This window comes from Mesocricetus auratus, unplaced genomic scaffold (genome assembly GCF_017639785.1).
Source record: "Mesocricetus auratus isolate SY011 unplaced genomic scaffold, BCM_Maur_2.0 Super-Scaffold_100008, whole genome shotgun sequence".
NCBI classification, from domain to species: Eukaryota; Metazoa; Chordata; class Mammalia; order Rodentia; family Cricetidae; genus Mesocricetus; species Mesocricetus auratus.
The window spans coordinates 80,357,426-80,382,492 of record NW_024429192.1 but is presented as its reverse complement, the minus strand read 5'-3'; the positions used below and the strand labels follow the sequence as shown (position 1 = coordinate 80,382,492).

General features: G+C 46.4%; 1 protein-coding gene across 2 annotated transcripts in view; it reads right to left on the bottom strand.

Annotated features, from left to right (window-relative positions):
* The window catches only part of Sdk1 (sidekick cell adhesion molecule 1), an 880,893-nt gene that overhangs the window by 193,074 nt on the left and 662,752 nt on the right, over positions 1-25,067 (bottom strand). For both annotated transcript variants that reach the window (XM_040751271.1, XM_040751272.1), the window contains exons 15-16: positions 8,340-8,487; positions 7,192-7,332 (exon numbers count right to left, since the gene is read on the bottom strand). In XM_040751271.1, the coding sequence (XP_040607205.1) occupies positions 7,192-7,332; positions 8,340-8,487 (289 nt within the window). The remainder of the gene's footprint in view (positions 1-7,191; positions 7,333-8,339; positions 8,488-25,067) is intronic.

Here is a 25,067-nt window from a genome sequence, read left to right as displayed (position 1 = left end):
CACTGTATCCCAGCTGCCCTAGAACTTACCTTGTAGGCCAGGTTGGCCTCTGACTTGCAGTAGTCCTTATGCCTCAGCCTCTCAAGTGCTGGGACTGCAAGTGTGCACCACTCCACCCAGCCTTGGTTTTTCTTTTGAGAAAGTATAACAGAAATGCCCCTAAACAAGAGAGACTAGCTAATGTCATGCTTAAAACCTGCTCTGTCAGTTAAGACTCAGGCTCTCCCAGCTGCTGGAAGGAAGGTATGGGGGGATACCAGAGGCTGTGGAACCCGCACGATGGCTCCCTTCCTCTCTTTGTCCCTCTCTCCCTCTTTCCTCCGTTCTTTATGAGACAGGTCTTACTATGCAGCCCAGGCTTGCCTTAGACCCATGATCTTCCTGCCTCAGCTTCCTGAACACCTGAATTACACAGATGGGTATCATCACATTGTAGAAATTCTGCACTTAGGGCATAAACTGCTGAGTGTGTACAGTGAGTAGGAGTCATGATTTCAAACCTGATCTCTACCAGGGATGGAGAGAAAAGCTGCCTCTTGTGACTGCATCTTGAGAAAAGAACAGGAAACCAGTGGATTGTGTGCTCCGGGCTCTGTCCTAGTGCCCTGTCTGTTTCCATCTGAGAATAATCTAGTTTGGTCCAGAGATAGCCCAGACCTACAGTAAGTAGCTTTAATAATGTGTTAAAACTTCTAAAGGCCTAACCTATGGCTAAGTATGACCAATTGATTTTGGGGGGACCTTTGTGAGTTTTGGGGTAACATGTCCTTTAGTGCCCTGAAGCAGAAATTTAAAGTTGTTCTTATTAACAAGATGGCTTACAGAAATCAGCTCTGAAAAAGAAAAAGGCATGAATTAGAGAATGACTTTTGTACTGTGGAAGGCCTTTTCCTGCATTATTTTGATTAGCAAATGTTTTTCCATGATTCCGCTTATAGAAGTTAATGTACTGAAGTAGCTCAGTTAATTCACAGAGCTTTTCTGGATCAGTTCCCCTGGGTAAAATGAGAGACTCCACAGTCATCCTGCGGCTTCTCAAAGCATCCAATTTATAGACCAGAAGTTGTTCCTGCCTCTTCGAAATGCAGCTTTGTGTGATACCCAGAGAGGGGAAATGATTGACCAGGCACCTTCAGAGAGGCAGCTGTAAATCTGATAACTTCTTACAGCATGGTGGAGTCACCAGGGTTTTCCTTTCTGATGCTACCCTATCTGACAGAACAGAGGAAGGGACACACCCAGGACAGAAACTCCAAGACGAGCAAGGTCACTATGGCTGAAAAACAAATAAACAAATATGACCCAGAAATGCAGGTGTTTCTATACGCTATGACTTCCCTAAGAGATATGCAAATGAGGAGGTAGAGAGAGGCCACAGAAGTTTCTTCTTGCAATCCAGGACTTTTTGAGGGCATTCTTCCCGTCTTAGGGATAATTTATGCTTGGTGAGGCCCATTTGGTAGGAAACAGAAATGATGAAGGGCAGACAGCATTAAAAACATGAAAGTCAAAGCTAGTTTTTCTCTGTGCCTGGTCTTGGTAGAAAGTGTTCTCCCAAAATCATAGAGGAAAACTCTTGGAAAGACTTGCACTTTCTGTTGAACCATGCAAGGATGATTGAAGGATTAGAACTTCAGGGTGTGGGGAGGTTTTGTTGCAGGTACAAAGTCTAATTTAATTTAGTCATGGACTGTCTTTCCAGCTTTATTTGTGCAAGCAAGATATCACCACATCTATGTCTGAATTAGCATACTTGTGATAAACAGGCAAAACCTGAAATGAATCAACATAAGAGACCACTGGCTTCCACCAACCAAAAGACTGAGAGTGCTATTAGCTAGCATCTGAGTTTGACGGTGCCTTTATCTATGGCTTCCTTTGTTCTTTGACTATAAAACTGTCATCATATTGTAACGCAGAATTTGAGGTGACCTGAATCTGTGTTCCTGGGCCATAGTCACTTATAGTTGGTTCCAAAATAAGCTATCTTACCCATTCGAGGTGGAGCTGTGTTTTGAGGTGAACAGAGTCTTCTGTTTAAAACTGGATTCCCACCTGGTGAATTGGAGTGGGAGGAGTCTCATCTAATCAGTAGATTCATGATTGACTCAGGAGTTGGTGGGAGCCAGGTGTGTCCGCTGGAGAAGGTGGGTCACTATGACTGAACCTTTGAAGTGTACACTTTGTGCCTGACTCCTTCCCCAGCCTTTCTGCTTCATGACCTCTGGAGGTCATCACTTTCCTCCTGCAGGCCTTTCCACTCTTCGTCCCACCACAAGCCCAGAAGCAACAGAGTCAAGTGACTATGGAAGGAGTCAGGGGAAGCTGAAGAGGACACGAGAAGGGAAGACAGACATTCCTCATCCTGGGATCTAGTTTGTTTCCTGCTGACAGAGTCTGGAACAATCAGCAGATAAAGCCCTAAGTGCCTAGAGATATATCCTATTTACCAAGGCTGTTAAACCAATTAGCTGAGGGTAGGGTTCAGTGCACAGAAGGCCTGCTTGCAAGCAGGAGGCCCCGGTTTAGGCCCAGCGCTTGGAAAACTGCGCATGGTGGCTCCCGCTTGTAATCCCAGTACTTGGGAGGTGGCAGCAGGAAGAACAGAACATCAAGTATCTTTTTGGCTACGTAACGAGTTTGAGGCTAGCCTGGGCTACATTAACTTCTGCCTCAAAGCCGACCAACCAAACAAAGCAGGGAACAGAACAAACAACTGTGCTGACTTTGGGTCAAAATGCTTGCAGAACAGTGAACCCGAGCAATCTGCCTAGGATTGCAGTAACTAGAGGAAATGCTTTACTCGAAACTGAGGTGTTGCTTAATCTTGAAATCTTTAAACTCACTGTAATGTGTCCTATGTGATACGTAACCCAGAGAGCACCATGAATATGCATCTCCATTGTGAGTAGACTTAGCTGCACCTACACCTTGGGATTATCTGTCATCATTTCCCTACATGACTCTGTCTAAATACCATCCCCCTTTAAGATAAAGTTAAGGAAATGTGTAATTATCATTGTTGTTATTTGTGTGTGTATGATCTACATGTGTTCACACGTGCCATGTGGGTGCATGTGTACCTGTGTGCAATTGTATGTAGAGGCCACAGGTCAACATTAGCCTTCCTGCCTCTTTCACAGGGGTCTCTCACTGAACCTGGAGCTCATTCATTTGGTTAAGCTGGCTGGTAAATGAACTTCAGAGATCCCCTGTCTTGCCCCCACTCCCAGCCCCAGCCCTGGGGTAACTGACATGTGCCACCACACCCAGCTTTTTATGTGGGTGTTAAGGACTGGCACTCTGGCATCCACACTTGCAGAGCCAGCCCTCTTACCCACTGAGCCATCTCCCTGGGCTCCAAGTTGATGCTTCTTTACAACTTTCTGGGCAAAACTACAAAACTACCATTGGGAAGGGCTGGCTCCAGGGAGCCCTTCACTACCCAACCCACTTTCCAAAGAAAAGTCACGAAATTAGCATTGGGGGGACACAAGGGGGAGACATAGACTGAGGTCCTTTCTCAGGACACAGAACCTGTCCCAGCCACAGTCTCCTCAGCCATTCAATCAGGGAAATGTAGGATTCACTTCTTGAGACTAGAACAGACAAGCGGGTTCACTCTGGCCTGGCCTCTAGGTGTCCTGGTGATGCACACTGGATGTCTGAGATGGTCAAGGTGAGGGAGGACTCCACAGAGCATCCTCCTCCCTCCTTTCTGGGAGGACCTGTTACCCTGGAGACTGGCTCAGCCAGAACGGATGAGTTTTTATCCAGAAATAAACAGGAGCACTTTTTTTTAAAGGACATAACCCTGAGTGCCTCTCAGAGAAACATGCTGCCTATTATTATAAATATTTTATCACTGTGCGAGCATCCTAACTACTTCTTACAGTGTGAGCCACCAAGGTGATTTATTTTCCATTTGCTCCCATGCATTGTGTGTTGGATCCAACACAGAGCCTGTGCCCTTGAGGGTTCCTGCTTGCAAACAGCGATCTGCAAGCTGGAACCTTGCTCAGAAACATTTGCAGGTGAATGCATCTTGGTATGGGTCTTTAATTTCCACACACTTTGATATTTAAGACCTGGGGTAGTGTGCCCTCATCTTTTTTAGGGCTTCCTTGGACTTAAACTGTCAACATTATAGATGCCCTCTTTCCTACTCCAATCCAATAGCACTCCAATCCAATAGCACATCTATTTTTGGGGGGGATTACCTTAAGGACAATAATCCCCCCAAAAATAGAGAGATGCGCAGTCTGCTGTGTGACCTCATAACATCAGACAGTTTTATTATTAGGCTCTGCACCCCGAGCGTGTTCAGTGGGACAAGCATCACAGCCCCTACTTGACAGGTTCCGCCTCGGGGAACTCCCTTTGCTGCTGAGAAAGGCGGTGGTTGCGGGGAGGGCAAGCTAATTATTTTCATTAGTTGACGGGTGCGGACATGAGGGATGGCTAAAGTTGGAAGGAAAGCACAGCCGTGAGCCATAGGAACCCTTAGTGTGAGGCAGCAGGACGGGTGGGAAGGCCAGGCCACTGGCAACTGCCACCAGCTGGAACAGAGCCCAGGGCCACCGCTGCAGGGTAGCATGACTGTCTCCCTCTGACCTTTTGTAAATGGAGGATGACAGCTGTAGGCAGAGATACGGGGAGCATGGGCATCGGCTTCCTATTGGCCCTTTAAGCCCTGTTAAGCAGACAAGGCTGGGTTTCCAGTTAAAGGAGAATTGTGGGTTGCAGGAAACCTTAAGAACAGCAGGGAATGTGATGTGCAGCTCTGAGTCACTCAGAGCAGGGATTTACACAAAGGAGACTTCTCTCCAGCAACCATCTTCTCTTAAGGCTGTCTCAGTATACTCAGTATCCCATCTCACTCCACAGTTAACTGAAGTGAAGCGACTACAGTCACAGGTCCTTCAGAGATGAGGCAAATGGAGCTAAAGAACCAACAGTTTCAAGTTGAGGGTAATGACACACTCCCATCATTCCAGCACTGGTAAGGGAAACAAGAGATCAGAAGTTTAAAGCCATCCTTGGCTACACTGTGATTTGGAGGCCAACCTGGGCTACACGAGACCTTGACATAGAAAAATACATGAAATAGGGCCAGAGAGATGGTGCCAGGTAAAGGCACTTGCTGCAAGGCTAGTAACCTGAGTTTGATCTCTGGGACCCACAGAGTGAGAAGGCAGAACTGACCCACAGAAGAAGTCGTCTGATGAACCTCCATACACTAAATAAAGAAACGAAACAAAACTGCAAATAATAAACAAGGGGAAGAAAGGAAGAGGCCTCAGTGGATACCGTGTCTCTAAAAGTTATCAGAAGTCCCATCTCTCATAATGTAAACTTCTGTGTTTTCCGATGGTTTTAGGTGACCCCTGTGAAAGGGTTGTTTATGGTGGTGGATTCCTCCTGAAAGGCCAGCACTTGGGAGCTGGAGGCAGGAGGATAAAGGTGTTTAAGAATGTCCTCAGCTACAATGAGCTCTAGGCCAGCCTGGACTACACAAGACCTATCTCAAATAAAAGTGCAACAACTGAAAATAAATAAATAAAATAAAATAAAATAAAATAAAATAAAATAAAAAGAAAGAAAAACAGCACTTTCAAACTTTCTTCCTAGGGTGACCTCTGTTAATCAAGCACTCACACTCAGGAACCCAGGCCCAGGGTGAGGTAGGGCAGTGTATTTGGAGAATAATGGAAGCATTCCTGCTTCTGTAAAGCTGATAAGATTGCCAGTGGTGGGACACACCTTTAATCCCAGCAATCAGGAGGCAGAGGCAAATGGATCTCTCTGAGTTCAAGGCCAGCCTGGTTTACAGAGAGAGCTCCAGTACAGCCAGAGCTACACAGAGAAACCCTGTCTCAAAAAACAAAAAAAATAACAACAACAACAAAACAAAACAAAAAAGAAAGGAGCTGATAAAATTAACAAACCAGTACAAGCCATGAGAAGATAGTAATGATTAGCCTTTAATTTGATTCGATCCTTTTTCTTTTAATTTGTCTCAATAAAAAGCTCCGCAGTGATGACATTCGGTGTGGTTTTTGACATTAGCAGTAGCTTGGGCAAAGGAGGTGATCTTCTCAGGTGCGCTCTCAATGCACTTGGAAGCCCACTGTCCCTGCTAAGGCTGGGCTAGTAACCTGCACACCTTTTGGTGACATCGGGCAGGCACACATGTACATTCATCCCGCCCTAATATCAAAAATACATTGCTTTCACTCCCAACACGTAAACATGGCCAAGCTGTGAGTATACATGTGTGTATGCATATGTGTATATGCATTTCTTTGGAGGGGAAGGCTGGAGAGATGGCGCCACATTTAAGAGCTCTTGCTGCGGACCTGGACACCTGTAACTCACAACTGCCCACCTGTAACTCAAGTTCTAGGGCAGTGGTTTTCAACCTGTGGGTCGTGACCCCTTTTGGGGTGTCAAATGACCCTTTCACAGGGGTCGCCTAAAACCATGAGAAAACAAGATATTTCCATTATGATTCATAACAGTAGCCAAGTTACAGTGATGAAGTAGCAATGAAAATTATTTTATGGTTGGGGGTCCCCACAACATGAGGAGCTGTAGTAAGGAGCTGAGGTATTAGGAAGGTTGAGAACCACTGACCTAGGGCATTTGACACCTTCTTCCAGCCTCCTTGGATATGCTTAGGTATGCATGCCCTGCAAGCTAGTATAGCAACTGTTGTTTAAATACCACCTCAAATTAATTTAGTACGCTGGGCGGTGGTGGCGCACGCCTTTAATCCCAGCACTCGGGAGGCAGAGGCAGGCGGATCTCTGTGAGTTCGAGGCCGGGCTGGACCGACAGCTTCCAAAACAATACAAAGAAACCCTGTCTCCGTAAAAAATTTAAAAAACATTAATTTAGTATTAGTTAGGTGATTGTTCTTATGAATGTACACATCCATTGAGGAAGGCTTCACAATAAAGAGTATATCTGCTATCTTTCACATAATGCCCCTCTTCATTCTTCCCCTTAGTGCAACCACTGATACCAGTCCATGTGGCCTCTGAAGGTGGCCACACCCAGGAGGGCTCCACAAGGGTGCCCATTATCTGTGAACTCTACTTTGCTGCAGTAGGCTTGGACCTCCAAAGTACTTATTGGCTACTACTAACAGTTAATGGGACAGCCTGAAGGTTTGTCCCAGGTACTTGCCTGAGGATGTAGCCCCGGAGCACCCCATTGTGTTCTGTTTCAGGTGGTGGTTGCCACTGCACCATGATGGACTGGTTGGTTCTCCCACTGGCTACAATGTTTTTCGGTGGAGCACTTGGTGGTTCTTCCGGTAACATCAACCTAAAGATAAATATATATTAGAGAGAGAGGGAAGGACCAACAACTAGGTGCCCAGCCCCTTGCTGAGGAGAAAACCAGTCCAAAGCATGTAGCTGACCTCATTGAGGCTGTGTGTGCAAGAGTTATGGCAGTCAACAAGCTAGAAACTCAGCCAGGAGGCAATGGCAGATGTGTGGTTCAGAGTGTTCATCTAGTATTCTGGTTAGCTCTAACTGTCAACTTGACAAAACCTGGAAACACCTGGGAAGACAGTCTAAGTGAGGAGTTGCCTTCCTTGGGTTGGTCTGTGGGCGTGTATGTAGGGGATTGTCTTAATTAAGTTGACTGACATGGGAAGAGCCAGCTCACTGTGGGCAGTATCATTCCCTATGCAGGAGATCCTGATTTGTATAAGAGTGGGGAAATCTAGCTGAGCACAAGCGAGCAAGCATGCATGTGTCAGTTTCCCTCTGGTCTTGACTGTGGATGTGACATGACTAGCTGCCTGAGTTCCTGTCAAGACTTCTCTGCTTTGATGGACTATAACTTGAAACTGTCATCTAAACAAACCCTTCCTCCCCTACATTACTTTTATTAGGGTATTTTATCTCAGCAACAGAAGCAACACTAGGATATCCATGAGGCCCTGGGTTCCATCGTATAATTTGGGTGTGGTGTGCGCATCATCTATAATCTCAACACTCTGTTGGTAGAGGGAGTAGGATTATTCTTGGCTACATAGTGAATTCCAGGTCAACATGGACTACATGACACTCTGTCATGCTGTACCCGCACCCCCCCCAGAAGTCAGTGCTGTCAGGAGTGACCTGTGAAGGCACAGAGCACCATGGGAAGGATCTATGGCAGCTGCCTCCAAACAGTTAAGGGAAGTACAGCTAGCTCAGTACATGCCAGTGTTTACTCTGTTTATGTATCTGCCAGACCCCCTATGTCTGGTTGTTCATCTCTGTATCTACTGTTGGACCTCACAGCGCCCTGGGCTCTAGGTGGAGGTCGGGCTCACTCACCTGCTGGTCTCTGTGCTGTACTGGCCCTTGCCCACTTGATTCACAGCGCACACCCTGAACTGATAGGTTCGGGCTGGAGTCAAGCCACTCACAGTGATGCCTGTCATCTCTGGGCTGACATTTGACAGATGCACTTTCCATGGAGAGTCTACAAGAAAGAGCAAAGCAGAGTCAGACTCACATGAGCATGCCTCGCCATACCAAGAGGACAAGCATGGTCTTGTTTGCTTTCCCAGACAGTGCTAGGAGAGGCAGTAGCTAGCCCACCTCATGAACAGGCTAACCAGGGTTTTCGGCTGCGTGGCTAGCAACTACTTAGTGTACAGGCAAGAAGTTCAGGAGCCTTACCCCAAACCTAGGGTAGAACTATGGCCATTCCAGGACAAGTGCACAGAAAGATCCCTCCATCTGTCCTCAGCAAGGACGTGTGTGTATGTGTGTGTGTGTGCATGCCTGAGTGCCTCCCTCCTTCCCTCCCTCCCTCCCCCCCTTCCTCCCTCCCTCCCTTCCTTTCTGTTTGTGTATGTGTTACTATATATACAAGTGAGGTTGTATATGCATGTGGAGGCCAGAGGTCAACCTTGGGGGGGGTCATTCTTCTTTGAGATAGGATCCCTCACTGATTCAACTAGGTTGGCTAGTCAACACACTAGGGATCCTTCTATCTCTGCTTCCCCATCACTGGGATTACAAGCCTGCCCCACCACACCAGGCATGCTAGATAGGTTCTGGGAAATTAAATTTGGGCCTTCAACACTTTATGGATGGAGCCATCCCCCTTAGCCAAAGTAAACTTTTCCTCTCTCCTTCAGCCTGCATATGGTGCTTCAAGAGAAGGAAGAGAAACCCTAATTCCTGGGCTCAAAATGAAGTGGGGAAAGTCTGTCAGCTCCCCATCAGGCAGATCGGAGATTCGTCTCCAGGAAAAGGGTGCTCCACACATCAGGGAATGATAAATAGGCACTATATTCATTAACATTTTAATAAGGAAACGACTATGATAAATACAGATGGGCTAGGCATTTTGCAACCCATCTGCAGTGTGGCAGCCTGTTTCTGCCACACCCCCGAGCTGCTCTGGCTTGGGAAAGACATGGCAGAATTCATAGCTAGCATGGTGCATCTTTTGGAAGCTGCCTTCCTGCAGGTGTGGAAGGATATCTATATCAGCAGGATGGGCTATTGCCTGCAAGGAAGCCTTGGGAACGTTCTGGTGGGATTGACACTGTTGCGTGCTTTTCTGAGGAGTTTAAACTTGGAGCATCTGCTATGCGCTCCCATTCTACACACATAGGTGCCTGGCAGGCTTTCCTGGCCTCACTATTCTTGCCTCTCTGAGACGGTGCTGCTAGCAAGCCCCTTTTGCCCACACTAAACATGGTCAGAGAGAAATGGGTGTCCAGTGAGTTGGACTCTTCTTTGGCTCTGGGCAACAAACACCAGCTGCACATAAACACCACCCATAAAAATCACAGCTGCTTCTGCAAAAAGCTGATAGCTGACTGTAGGGGTCATGGCATGCACGGGGGGGGGGGGGGGTTCATGGGAATTGTACCTGCCACTCCAACTACATACAGGTCACCATGAAGTGGCCTCATATTGCTACAAAATAGAACCCAGGCTCCCCAAAGGCAACAAAAGGGCTGCCTATCCCCAAGTCAGAATTCCTTAGCTGGGATTCCTGAACACAGAAGTCAAGCTGCCTCGAATGGGGTGCCAAATGGGCTGCAAAGATGGTTCTTTTTTAATTATTGTAGATAAAGTTGCTTCTGAGCATAGCTTTCTGGGAATATTGCTTTCACAACCAGCTGGGTAGTGTTATATTCCTGGCTTTTGAATTTTGGTGATTCGGTTAATTAGACATTGACAAGGATCCCTCTATATTTCATTTAGAAAGACAGTGTTGGGCTTAGTAGGGAAGAGGGCTTGCTCTGCAAGTGAGAGGACTTGAGTTTGAATCCCTGGTACCCACGTAAAAAGCTGGTCATGGCTGTGTATGCCTGAAATCCCAGCCTTGGGGGCACAGACAGGGAGATCCTGAGAGCTTGCTGGTCAGTCTGGTCAAAAAGGTGAGCTTCAGCTCAGTGAGAGATCCTGTCCTGAGGCAATAAAGTGCTTCCTCATGTGTGGGCATGGATATCCTTGCACACACCTACCACACACGAGCAAGCACATGCACAGGCAGGGACACTGACACAGAAACACATACAGAGAGAGAGAGGGGGGGGGGAGAAGAGACCCGCAGTATGTATATCCTTAGTTGGCTATGGAAAAGTCTAGCCCTCTGATTCTCTATCACTAACATACAAAGACCAGAGTTTTTCAGCCAACTCTGTCACAAGTGTCCCTGACAATGCAGAAGGTCAGTGAATTGTCCCTGACACAGTGGAGCTGGGCCTGGCTGGTAGGAGCAGGGCCTCCCTTTGCCTAGGCTAACATTTACAGAACTAGCTTCCTTCCATAGGTGGCTGGTGTGAAATGGGAAGAGCTGGAAGACCAGAATTCACTGTGAGCTCTTCTATTTAGAGCTGTTCAGTTGCCTTGGAACTTCTGTAAAATTGAGAGACCACCAAGACCACATAGATGTCACCTCACATCTATCAGGAAAGTAGAAATCAAGCAAACAAACAGAAAACACCAGGGATCATGGGATCACACACTATACCACCTATTTCCTTCTTGGAACTCTGGAGGTGTAGTCTCAGCCCACCCCGGCCTTCTCCTCCTCTGGAATTTACCTGTCTGCAAGTGAGCAGCTACTAAGCTTGGACAGCAAGAATGAGCCTCATCATTGCAGGAAGGGACAGAATCGGCAGGATGGGGTGCCAGTCGGTTGACTAAGATGGTTCACCAGAGCCAGAGAACGGCAAACAAGGCTGAAGGCAGGAAGCTGCCTGCTGGGGCTTCAATCTGGTGTGTCCTCCATCAAACCTCATGTTGAGGCTGGTGTGATGGCTAGTATTAATTGTCAACTTGACAGAATCTAGAATCATTTGTGATAGAGGCCACTGGGCATGCCTGCAGGGTTATCTTGATTATATTCACTGTGAGGTGGGAAGACCTGCTAGGCATCATTTCCTAGCTGGGATCCTGGACTGCATATGTGGAGAAAGGGCTCACTGTTTTCTGCTTCCCAACTGTGGATGTGATACGACTAGCCACTTGTGGTGTCTGTCACCTGACTTTCCTGCCAGGATGGACTGTACCCTTGAACTATGATCCAGAACAAACGCTTTCTTCCTTGGGTTGCATCTGTCAGGGTATTTCTCACAGCAAAAAGAAAAGAAACTGGTTTCCAGGGCATGCTGTTGGGAGGCAGTGCTTTGGGGAGCCATGGAGACCTTTAAGAGGGAAGAGTGGGGGCTCTCCCACACTTGTGAAACCATTGGTTCAATCCTCAGCAGAAAACAAACAAAAGAGAAGGATGATGTCTCTCTTGCAGGAGTGAGCTTGCTCCGTTGTGGAACTGACTGGTTTGTAAGTGCACCTGGCACCTTGGCTGCCTCGTATGGGCCTGCTCTGCTTTCTGCTTCTCTACTGTGTTGTGACATAACCTCCCCACTTTACGTGTTACCCAACCTCAGGGATCCTGCCTCAGCAACACATATCTACCCTAAGACATTGCAGTCCCTGTATCAAGCCTCCCAGCCTCTGCTCAATACAGCTTTTGGTCATGTTGTTCTTTCAGAGCATGAACAACACTTAAATGTCTACAACCTAAGGCTCAAGATCTGCTGCCTGGCTTGATTTAACAAAGGACCTTGGTGTCTCTGGTCTGCTCAGAGCCCCAGGCCATCTATAGAGTTCTTTATTTATTCTTTTCCCTCCCTACCAGAAGATAAGAGATCTGGCAGGTAGAGAAATTAAACTGTGAAACTGATGAAAATGAGCCCAGCCCATCTCACAGGCACCATAATTTGTACCCCACACACACAAAAGAAGTTTGAGAAGGACTTACTTAACTCACAAGCTCTAGAGCTGCGCACTTGCTGGGGACTGTTAAAAATGTAAATAGCATGACACACCCAGACTTGACAGTCAACAGGCAAAACCTTTTGAGAAGATTCTCCTCCCAGCCAGTCCTCACAACACTACCCTAGGGGCTGGAGAGCCAAAGATGCATCTGATGGGGCCTGACACTCCTCTCACTGCCTCACTCCTCCCCTTCCAGTGCTCCTCTTGTGCCTGATCTGGTAGCTACTACCAAACCCTGACAGGCAGAGCCTCTCTGAAGAGTTGATCTGTCTCTATGGGCTCAGATGACTGGCAGGTTGATTGTTTTCTTTTTCTTATTTTGTGTATGGTGTACATAGGTGTTCTCTTCTGTGCGGCATATAAACATGTGCATGTGGTGTACATGTGTATGAGCAATCCTGCTTAGGCTAGAGGTCCATGTTAGATGATGTCTTTCTTGATTGGTCTCCACCCTGTGTGTGTGTAAGAGAAAGGGGGGGGGGAGAAAGGAGGGGAATGTATATGTGTCCGTGTGGGTAGCTGGCCTTGAACTCAGTATGTAGCCAGAGATGAACTTGAACATCTGATACTTTGGCCTCCTCCTCCCAAGTGCCTGGTTTATGTGGTGTCAGGGATAGAACCCACGGCCTCATGCATGATAGGCAAGCATTCTACTAACCAAATTGCATCTCAGCCCTCAAAGGCTGGCAGGGTTCAATCACTGGAAATGTGCTGGAAGCTTTTTTTCAACACACACACACACACACACACACACACACACACACACACACACACACACACACACATGCACGCACGTACCCACGAATGCATCCACGCACACGCAAACGCACATGCACATATACAAACATTGCCATTTTCTCAATTAATGGCACCAAAGAAAGGAAATGTTTCCTGGGGAGAAAATATTCTCTAATTGCCAGAAGGATCATGATGGTTGTGGATTTCGAATGCTTGCATAATGGTGTGCAGGCTGGAAGAGCTTCCACAAAAGTCCCACTGCAGCCTCTCGGGCTTATGTGACTTCCCTCAAACTTCACAGGGGGTCACCGACCATGCCTGTGGATCAACCTCAGCATCACCAAGTGTGAAGCACTAGGCCACATGTGTCTGTAGAGGGAAGGATTCTCCTATACCTATACACAAATACACTGAGACACAGGCATGCACACACATGGGTAACACATTGCACAGATGGACTGTGACTCAAATCCAGCCTCCAGGTACTAAAAGATGCGGGGATGGATTCAGAAATATTGTGACCTAAATCCAGGGCACTGGATGCCCTCAGGATAGATACATGGCTGGCCCCCGACCAGGCAAGAGACTTGAGGGGGGTGATGGTGGGGATTTGTTGATTAAGAGACACTCAAAGATGAAACAATAGGGGCCAGAGAGATGGTTTAGAGGATAAGAGCATTTGCTCACAAGCATGAGGAATTGAGTTTGGATCTGCAGTGCACACCTAAAAAGCAGGGTGTAACTCCAGTACCAGAAAGGGAAGCGACAAGAGGTCTGTAGAACTCAGTGACCAGCATGCCTAGCTGAATCAGTAAGCTCCAGATGCAGCGAGAGACCTTGCTTCCAAACCCAGGGTGGAGAGTGACAGAAGACATTAGACATTGACCTTGCATATGCATGGGCACAGGCACACCTGTACATACCCAGATACTTGCATACCCCATGCACAAACAGAGAATAATCCAGGGCCCCAGGATATTTTGTGGCATAATTAAAGAACACACAGATTGTTCTCCAGTTTTAGCATCTCTGCCTTGATGCATGTGTCTGCACTCTGAAGCTCACGAAACTCAAGCACTGTGAGTTAACAATAATGGTTCATCACCAGCTGGTGGGATAGTTAGTCTCACTGACAAGAGAGGTGACTGAAGGCACGCTAGCTTCTTCCCAGCTGCTATTCTCATGGAGCATGAACACAATCATGTCTCTTTGCTGCCCAGCTGTATTAACTGGAGAAGTCACTGAGATGGCCAAGACACTGAGAATTCTCCTGTGTCCATCAAGACTCCAGCTTGTCACTAACAGAAGATGTGCCAGGTTAATCACAGACTCCTCCCACCATGCCAAGTTGTCCTTGCAGACAGTGTATGTGAGCACAGATGTTACATTCCTTAGAACCGGACTGCACACTCAAGACAGGTGCAGCTGAGAGCTGAAGCTAGGTATAGCTCAGCTAAGATTGCCAGAATTTAAGACACACCAAGGAGAGAGACAGTCCAGTCAGTAAAATGCTTGTCTGGCAAACATGAGGGCCTAAATTCAACCTCCAGAGCCCATCTTTTTGTTTTTGTTTTCCAAGGTCAGGCACAGTGGCTTGCACTTGTAACCCCAGTGCAAGGAAAATGAGATAGATAGTTGCTTGGGTTCACTAGCCAGTCAGCCAAGTCTCAAGGGTGGACTCTAGGTTCAATGAGAGACCTTGTCTCAAACAAATAAGGTGAATGAGGATTGAAGAATATATCTAGGGTTGTCCTTTGTTCTCTGCACACACAAACAGGTTCTCACACACATGAACTTATACACAAGTATACACACACAAACACACACACACACACCCTATCAAACAATGGTGGTGCTAACTCAAACTGACAGTGAGAGCCATTGACATGATCTGAGGAGAAGGGCGTTCTACCACACAGATTAACCCTAGACAAACATCTGGCAAACTCCAACTGAGCAGCATTCTTAAGACCATTAGCTCTCCTCAAAGCTATCAAGGTCACCTCAAAGGAGGACATCTGAGAAACTGTCCTGCCACATGAGCCCAAGGAGACACAATGACTGAATATCCTGAGCAGTTCCTGCTCTAAGACAGGGAGCAAACGGCAAAGGGAAACAGGGTGTCTGAAGTCAGCATTGGGCTGGGTGGGCATGAGTCAGTATGGGCTCCTCAGCTCTGAGAAACACACTGCACCAGCAGAAGTGTTAGGAATTGGGAGACTCAGGGTGGGTACACATGATAGTTCTGATAAAGCAAAATAGCAAGCTTATTAAATGAAAAAAAAATAAAAAGGTGGGTTTGTTGGCAAACTGTTGGTTTGAGGCCAAGCAAGAGAGAGGACAGTTACAGAGTACTGAGTGGGGTCTGCACTGGGAGGTTCTGGGTGTTTTGCAAGAGAAGCTCTATCAAGGGGGTGAGGAGATAGCTGCTCTGTGGACAAAGTGTTTCCTTGGAAAGCAGGAACAACCTGAGTCCAATTTCCTGAACCCACATTAACCCACCTTGTATATACAGGAGGATTCCTAGGGCTTTCTGGCCAGCTAGCCTAGCTTACTTTGTGAGTTCCAGGCCAGAGAGAGACGAGGTGTAAACCAAAATGGTGGACAGTGTCTAGGAAGGACACCTGTGGTTGACCTCCATACACGTGTACAGACAAGTGCACACAAACACAAATGCACCAACAAAGGAGAAGTGGGCGGGCAGACATGAGTGTGTTTGTGTGCACACATACAAGTGTCTGAGTCCACATGCATTAAGCACTCGGGCTGGAGCAGAGGGCACCTGGGAGTTCCTGCTAAAGCAGACCTGCTCATTCTCCATGCGGTAGCCATGGAGGATGGGGTGTGTGGTTCCAGATGTGGAATATACTCTGTGCAGCCTCTGAGGACTTCTGGAGTAGAGCGGCAGCACAGGAGGGGACCTGTACCCACCACAAACAGCAGCCACCAAATGTCCCTCTTGGCTAGAGGTTAATATTGATTGCCAGGCTATAAAGGCAGCCAAGAGACAAGCCTCTGGGTGTATCAGTGAAGGAGTCTATATTTTAGGCTGATTGGTGTGGGAAGACACACCCTGAATGTGGGTGTCACTGTCTCATGGGTTGGACCCTGGACTCTATCTGGGTAAGTAAAGCTAGCGGAGTAGAAGCAGCAGGCAGGCAGCAGGGGTGCATTTGTCTCTCTCTGCTCTTGACTGTTTATGTAGTGCAGTGAGATCCTGCCTTGGTTTCCTTGAGATGATGCAGTGTAAGTCAAAGAAACTCTCTCCTCCACTCAGGTGCTTTTGGTCAGGGTGTTTTGTCAGAGCAACAGGAACAAGACTAGGACAAAACTGTAGCAGAAACCCTTGAATTCTGTGTTGTTGTTTTTTAAAACATGAGCTGAACTCCAGATTTTCATAAGTCATGCAAAACCTGGATCTATCCCAGAGGACCATTTTTCCACCCCCAGTCTTTATTCTCTCCATCATTAAAAAGCACAGGAAATGCATCAGTGTGAGGATGTGGGTTTGCGTCCTCAGGACTTGTGTAATAAGTCAGATGAGGCAGTGTATGCTTGCAATCATGGTGGGGAGCAAGAGACAGGCAGATCTCTGGGTCTCTATGATCAGGCAGTGAAGACTCATTGGCGTACTCCAAGCCAGTGAGAGACCCTGTCTCAAAAAAAAGGGGGGGGGCACAGCTTTGGGAGAATACCTCTGGCTCTAAATACACCTGCACACAGGAAGAAATTGTAATTGTGTACAGGTCAAAATGTTTAAAGCCTGGCAAGTACAGCCCCATGGAGGCTATGTTGGTCACGATCTTCCCTATGAGGGCACATAACCATCCGGAGATGAGCCCTGGTACCCACCCCCATCCTAGTCCATTTCTGGTCCCCTACAATGGCCATCAATACCCACGACAGGTGCTTTCTCTTGGGCTGCATTTTAAAAGGGGAGCAAATGCTATTAGTTTGAGGTTCATTATGCAAAATTCCACAGGAAAATGAACCTTGTACGATGCACTTCCTGACAGCTCCAAAGGCTATCAGCAAATACCCCTGTGAGATAAGTTTCAAAGACAGCACCAAACTGATCTGAAGCACGGAGAACAAAGCCTCCGCCATTGAGGCAAGCACAACAGCACAAAGCCCATCAGCTTTTAAGGACATAATAGCATGCGTGGAGGAAGATGTTTAACATATTGTGTGATGACAGTCAGCAGCGGCTTGCAGAGCAGAGCAAATGAGCTCACACGGTGCCGTGCATGAGACAGCGGGGTCCGTACATGAAAAGACACCTGTGGCATTAGAAGAAAGACCGAACCCATGCTTCCAGGTTCTCTTTGTGTTGGAAAAGTCCTGGCCTCCAGTGATGCTAGGAAGAGGGCTCAGACAAGTACCAAGCCTCACAGAGTGTTCTCAGGAAGCTAGCCTTGGACCAGAAACTGACACCTAAGCCCCTGCTTCAGAAAGCTGAAGGGTGCTGAGAGATGGCTCAGTGGATAAAGTGTTTGCTTTGCAAGCATGAGGACCTGTGTTCAGATTCACAGCAACCTTGTAATAACTGGACACAATGGTTTATATCTGTAATTTCAGTCCTGGGGGTGTAGAGACAAGTGGGTCCCAGGGCTCATTGCCTAGCTAGTCTAACTGAAATGGTGAACTCTGGTTCAATAAGAGACCCTGTTTTCAAAAATCAAGGCAGAGAGCTATAGAAGAATATACCCAATGTCAATCTCTATTCTTTATACTCATATGCATAGCTGAGTATACACACACACACACACACACACACACACACACACACACACACACACACACACAGCAGGCTCAGGTGGACTGGGGATGTAGTTGGTAGAGTGATTGCCTGGCAAACATAGAGTCCTGGGTTGTAAGCCTTGCACTACGTAAACTGGGAGTAGTGAGATAGGTTTGTCAACCCAACATTCAGAAGGCAGGAGGATCAGGAGCTCAAGGTCATTCTCAGCTACTTGAAGTTAGCCTTTGGTATCAGAGAAAGACACACATACACATACACATACAAACACACACACACACACACACACACACACACACACACACAAAACAAAAATAATCATAGGTGGGCCAGACAACAGACAGCCTCTCAAATGCAGCTGTTCATTAAGGTCATTGATGCTCTGTCTAGATTGATGCTCCTCAGAAGAGTCCTGCTTCCCAAGGACCAGGCTGTTCCTGGTTTTCCCATCTGCGGAAGTTCATCAGCAACTGAGGGACAGATGACTGTCCACACTACCCTCTCCAGATCCATCCTGAAGCCTCACACCCAGTTCTCTACACTCCTGCCAAGTTTTGCTGCCTAAATGCTTATTCAACAGCTCTGTGTGGGATGTACCTGGTATCCTGGGGTCCCTTGGTATTCCTCATAGGTTTCTCCTTTCAGTGTGGAAGGGAATTCACTGCGCTGGCAGCAACAGTTGGTTGTGGTGGAGGCAGATAAGCAAGTTTTTCTTTGTATGTCTGCTAACATTTCTCTAGCAGCAATCAGCATGTGTAACCCTGGTCTTAAAATATGTATTACTACACAGAAAATGCCTTTAAAAAGGGGGAGTCCATTTAATCATTGCCTGTGGCTTCTCCTTCCTGAGGAACCTTCTGCAAATACACATGCAGGGCATGCCTGAGGGCCCCCATAATACTCCCCACATCCAGGTTTATACATCATAGAGCTCCTGTGAGTATGGCATACACATCTATGCCCTGCACATTTCCACATTGGGCTCACTTCCAAGAGGAACGTGTGGCCCCTCCTGGTAAAGTGACAGCCCCTCCTTTGAGGGTCCTGGCTCTCAGGGACAGTTCCCTGGCAACTGTTCATGAGCTCACTTATGCCATGCCCTGTGTCCCTGGGTTGTGAATTGAGCTTGTGAGTGTCCTTTGCCTCCCAGATGGACCGAGGCTCTGCCCAGGTGCCTTCCTGCATCTAATAACAATGGATGGAAGAGGCTGCATCATCTCAGTCCACCTGAAGTTGCTCTGATAGGCTCCACACTGGAAGGCAGTGGGTGGGACAGGGGCGAGAACTAAAGTGGAGGGGATGGATGACTCTAGTTTCCTATATGGCTGCCTTTAAAGAACACTGAAGGTGCTTAGAAATAAGAAAACCTTCTACATAAACTTGGAAATCCTAAAAATGAAGACTGGGAGGGATGGGTTATACTATGAAATATTCATCTTTCCAACTAGCCTCTTTTTACTTCTGTGAGGTTCACAATCAGGCAAAACTCATCTGTGGAGGTGAGAATTAGAACTCAACTCTGAAGGGTAAAGAGTGACTGGACAGAGTCCTGGAGGATGCTGTAGAAGGTTGAATGATTCCTGTCCTGTTCAAAGCACGGACTACAGGTATAGATGTATATCTGTAGATCTCTGTGTTTTCTGTTATGCAAATTATGACTCAATATATAACAAAGAATCAATATTATACAAAGCTCTGAAATCCTAGAAGATATTCTACTGAGATCAGGGGAAAGAAGCCAACAGAAACTTCTACCAGGCTCATTATCATTTAAAGTATTCTGATGGCCCAGCAAGATAGGAAAAACAAAGAGGAGACAATGAATTCTATTATTTGGAGAAGATATGGTTGTTTACTTTGAAAACTAAGAGGATCAACGGAAAATCATTAGAATAATAAGAGGACAGGAAGTAGGGAATGGAAAAGCAAGTGAGCAGATGACAATAGGCTTCCTGTGCTCCAACAATGGCAAGCTGAGAAGTGAGTGAGGAAACCTACTTACTTATTTACAACAATGAAGTGACACCTTGGGCCAGTGCTTCTCAATCTTCCTAATGCTGAGACCCTTTAATACAGTTCTTCATGCTGTGGTGAGCCCCAACCATAACATTATTTTCATTGCTGCTTCATAACTATAATTTTGTTACTGTTAGGAGTCATAATGAAAATATCTGATATGTAGGATATCTGACATGCGCCCCCCCCCCAAAGGGGTTGTGATCCACGGGTTGAGAATCACTGTGTTAGAACAACCTTGATGGAAAGAGCAGAGTGTTACCAACCTACAGGGTTTGGAAAGCCACACAGCAAGCAAATGCCTAAGTGTAGTACCCTCTGGATGGACAGATGGAACAGCCAGAAAGCCATATGGCAAGTAAGTGTATAAGTGTAGGACTCTTTGGATGGACAGATGGAGCAGCCAGAAAGCCATACAGCAAGTAAGTTCATAAGTGTAGGCCCCTCTGGATGAACAGATGAACAGCCAAGAAGTCATTCCTCATAGAACTCACCACAACTTTAGCTCTAATTAAAAACTCAATGGGAACCGGACATGGTCACACACTTCTGTAATCTCAGCACTTGTGCAGCAGAGGTAGGAGGATCACCGCAAATCTGAGACTACTGTTGACTACATTATGAGGCCCTGTCTCAAAGTAAAAAAGAGCACTTCAATGGAGCTGCTTTTCTGAAATTTCACAAAATAGTTCTATTTTCTCATGATGAGAAATAGCAAATTCTGGGAGGATATTAAAACACATTTGGAGCTAAAATCATTAAATGTTATAAGAACTACAAATAGAAAAACAAATCAACCAAAACCAAAACCAATACAAACAAAAAAGCCTGATTAATTACTAGGCCCAAATAAATGCAGAATTTAAAAAAAATTCAGACAGGGTATTTCTATGTAATCCTGGCTGTCCTGGAACTTGCTATGTAGATCAGGCTAGCCTCCAAAATTCACAGAGATTCTCTTGCCTCTGCCTCCCTTCTAGAGTGCTGAGATCAAGGGTGTTTGTGTCACTATATCTAGTCTGCTTTTTTAAAAGCAGGTACATTTAGCATGTGAAAAATTAACATTATAAATGAGTAGATTGTTCAATAAACCATGCTGGTAAAATGAAAAACAGAAAAAGTTATATGTCATACTATAGAGTATGCCTATATTCCAGTTGAATTAAAAAGTTAAATATGTGGAAAATTAACCCCTTAAAATGAAGGTAAAATCTATGATGTTTATTTTATGCCCGATAAAGCTAAAATATCCAAATACAAAAGCAATTGGAAGAAAACAAAAGAAATATCATCAGACTAAACTACATAAGACTCAAACACTTCTTTGTCAAGAATAACCCCCAGTGCTGGGTTGGTTGTAGCTCAGTTGGTAGGAGCATGCACTGAGCCCTGGGTTTAATCCCTAGTACTCATTCCTGCAACCTCAGTATTTGGGATGTAGAGGTAGGAGGATTAGAATTCCAAAGTCACCGTTGGCTACACAGCAAATTTGAGAGCAGGCTGAAATACATAAACTCTGACTAAAATATAAATAAACAAGATCTATAAAAATTAAGTGTAAAAAATGGAAAAAACAAAACAAAAAGACGTGTCAAAAATGACAGAAAAAATCTCAAATTCTGGTTAGAAAAATGGGAGAAAGCAAATACATAGATCACAGTGGAAAAAGTACAAAAAGCCAACCAACTTGGAAAAATGTGTCCAGCTGTGCTGGGGAATCAAAAAAAATACACGTACACAGCTATCAGAAGGCTTGAGTCTTGGAACCATGAATCTGCTGAAAACACAGGAGTATGTCTTTGCAAATCTGAAGGATGGGATTAGCAGGTGCTTCCTGCCTTTGCTGTTACACTATGGACCTCCATCGTCCAGCGGGTGGTTCAGCACCATGGACAGCACCCAGAGGAAGCGACCTGCAGCTGTGCCACCTAGAGGAGAAGATGGGGATAGCACAACCTAGGCGATCTTTGTGGAAACAGAATAGTGATCACTTCCTAGGGGAGACAGGATGTGCGCCTTGACAGCAGGGCAACACCTGATGAGAATTGATAAGTAGAAGCAGACCACAGAATGTCCGGAATGGGGGTGGGGGAATATGTAATTCTCAGACACGCTTGGAGAAGTACAAGCAATGCTTGCTGCCGAAGCACAAAAAGCGAACCACTAAGCGGCCGGAGACAAATCTGGAGAGGCAGGTGGTGACCAGATGATGAATGGTGCTGTCTCTCACGCTAATCAGCCTAGAATCTATTCTTCAAGTGATGAGTTCTATAGAGGATGGACTTAAGATAGCAAGCTGGTGAGAAGACAGGCCAGCAGCTGCAAATAATGTAACCTTTGGGAAAGTCTGTGTTATGAAGTGGGCTCCCAATCTTGCTCCACGGGTATACATCCATGCTACTTCCTCACAGGGGTTTCCAGAGGAGGAAGTCCCTTGGCTGGGACTAGTGGTGTGGTTCAGTGCCTCCTAGTGGTGGAAATGGGATAACACTTTCTATACTTTTCCTTAGTCAAGCCAAGCTCCGGAGCTACCCCCAAGAGGCTCAACGAGGTATGGCCTTGAGGAGGGCACACACAAAGAGCAATGGGACAGATGGCAGCCACGCTCCATCACTGGCTGTGGAGATTCAAAGAAGGGGTGTGGGTTGTTGGGGGAAGGGAATGTGGCAGCAGTCAAGGGTAGTTCACATCTCTAGCCCAGAAGAGGAAGCGCTTTGGGGCAAAGGTGACAAGGGTACACAGGCAAACTTGACTGAGGCCGGAGGACATCCAGGCATAGCCTCCTGGTAGACACTTGTCCTCCGGATTGGGACTCAGGGGAGGTGACACACACTGGGCAGTCAGTGTGGGAAAGGCGAATAGGGGAGACACGCAGGCTCACTGGGTGAGCAGCTGGATGAGGAGGCTGTGATCTGAGTCTTCAGGGACTGCCAACACATAAGGGACAGGAGAGAAAAGTGAGTCTGCAGATGAGTCATGGTAAGAACAGACCAGGAAAATAAGATAAGAGAGAAGCAGGGGAGGGATGGATTAACCTGTAACATGTTTGATAAACAAGCAGGAGGACTTGAGTTTAGGCCCCAGATCCACATAAAAAGTCAGGTGTAGTGATGTGTGCGTGTCATGCCAATGCTGGGGAGATGAAGGTAGACCTCTGGGGCTCCCTGGCTGGTCATCATAGGACTCACTGGTCAGCCATTATGGGGTTCACTGATCAGTCATTGTAAGACTTACTTGATTTTTCTTGCTAACTGGTAAAAGACTACAGCATCTCTAGTTCAGCAGGGGCATGTCTGAGTCCAGTCCATGAAAAACACGCAGGGACTCAGTTTAGGAACTGAAATGGCCTCTTCTAAACATCAGGGTTGCTATGGAAACTTGTGGTGTTACATTGAGAACATGCATTTTAATATTTCATAAATGCTCATTTAAGTTCAGTGATAAATTTATAAAAAGGAGTATCATGGCCCTTTTACAAACACAGAATGAACACTGAACATGTGCCCACTATGTGTATGTGTTTGTGCGTGTGAGAGTTCATGTGTGTAGGCTACAAGGTCAATGTTGGGTGTGTTCCTCAGTTGGACTCAACCTCACTTTTGAGGCTGGGTCTCTCCCTGAACCTGGAGCTCACTGGCTGGTTTCCCTAGCCCCTGCATCAAGTTTTAATTAGCTCACTGATTTTAATAAGATGTCCCAACTGTGTCAGGAGAGAAACAAACATCACACATACATCAGTAATGCCAAAATGAATTGACAAACAGATGCAAAACTGATCAATATCTACAGAGATACAACCAGGTACAGCCTTATCTTATACAACATAAAATCTACTTGCATTCCTTTGCATTTTTACAGACCAGAATCATTGGATTTGTAGCATCTTTTCTAGAATTTACAGAGTTGTCAGATGACCCAAAAAGCTGCCTTCATGAAATCAGACAACTCCAAGAGGTGCCTGGTGAGACCTGTATTCATTTACATCTTTGGTCGACTTCAAAGATTTTCAAGTTCTTTTCCTGACAGCTCCCCTTAACCATGACCCCATAGATACATCATTCTTGGATACAGTCAGTAAAGATTTTAGAGAGTGATAAAAATGCTTTTCACTTTGCAACCAAATTCTAATGCTATCTAAAGGCCTGGGATATTCATCTACCAGGAGGCCCTGCATCAGCTCTGTAGAGAAGCCCTCCCTGCTTGGATCCCCAGCCTTGCTACTGGAACCAATCTCCTGCCTACCTCAGCTCATTAGGTGGGGACCCTGAATCAGAGCGATGCCACTGCCAATGCTGTCTGTGCCCCAGCCCACTCATTGGGGGGTACCTGTGACAAGAGACCCATCAAACTTCACAGCAAGAGGAACCTAGTATTCCTACAGGGGCCAGACATTCTCCACACAAAGTTTTGACTCCAGTTAAGTGCATGGAACCAGGGTTAAGTCCATACTTGGCCATGGTGTCTATAATAATCTCTGAGAAAGCACTTCTGTGATGGTAGGAGCATGGCGAAGACAAGCGTTAGGAAGGCCATGCCTCAGCCACGGAGCTGCATCTGCCTGGTTCCTACAGGATCAAGGGCTTTCAGGAGAACAGCATTCCTGTCAGCCTACTAGGAGGAGCTGGCAGCAGCGCTCCCCCAAGTAGCTGGCGTGTTGGGTGGCTGGAGTTATTTAGCACTGTCCACTTCTTAGTGCTGAGTGTGGGCCAAATGCAATCTCCATTTTGGTATGCCTGCTGCTAAGCGGTTCTCTCTGGCTGTAATTAGCCTGCATGTTCAGCTGCTTCTTACCAGCACTCATTCCTAATAAAAATAAAATGCTCATCATGGGTCCAGATGATGGGGCAATCCTCTGATTTGCTGTGATAGGAAGGCACGCGAACAACCAACTGGTAGTAACACATGCTGCTATCATTGAGGCCACAGACTTATCTTGTGTGGCTGAAGTCAGGGATAGGCAATTGTTCAACCCTCTCAATACTTGGTGGGCTGAAGGGCTGACCCAAGCTGGGTCCAGCTGAGAGGATCAACAGGGTAATGAGGACCAGTCAGTGCCATTCTTTGGCATTTTTTAAAAAATGGAAGCACCTGAAAGATACCTACAAAATTGTCTAGTGTGTGCTCTTGGTGACCATTGATCAAGGGTAGTGACAGAGAGGGGCTGGCAAGGTGACTGGGTGATGACGGGATTGTCTAGCATGTACAAGATACTGTGTTTGACCCCTAGAATCTCAACACAC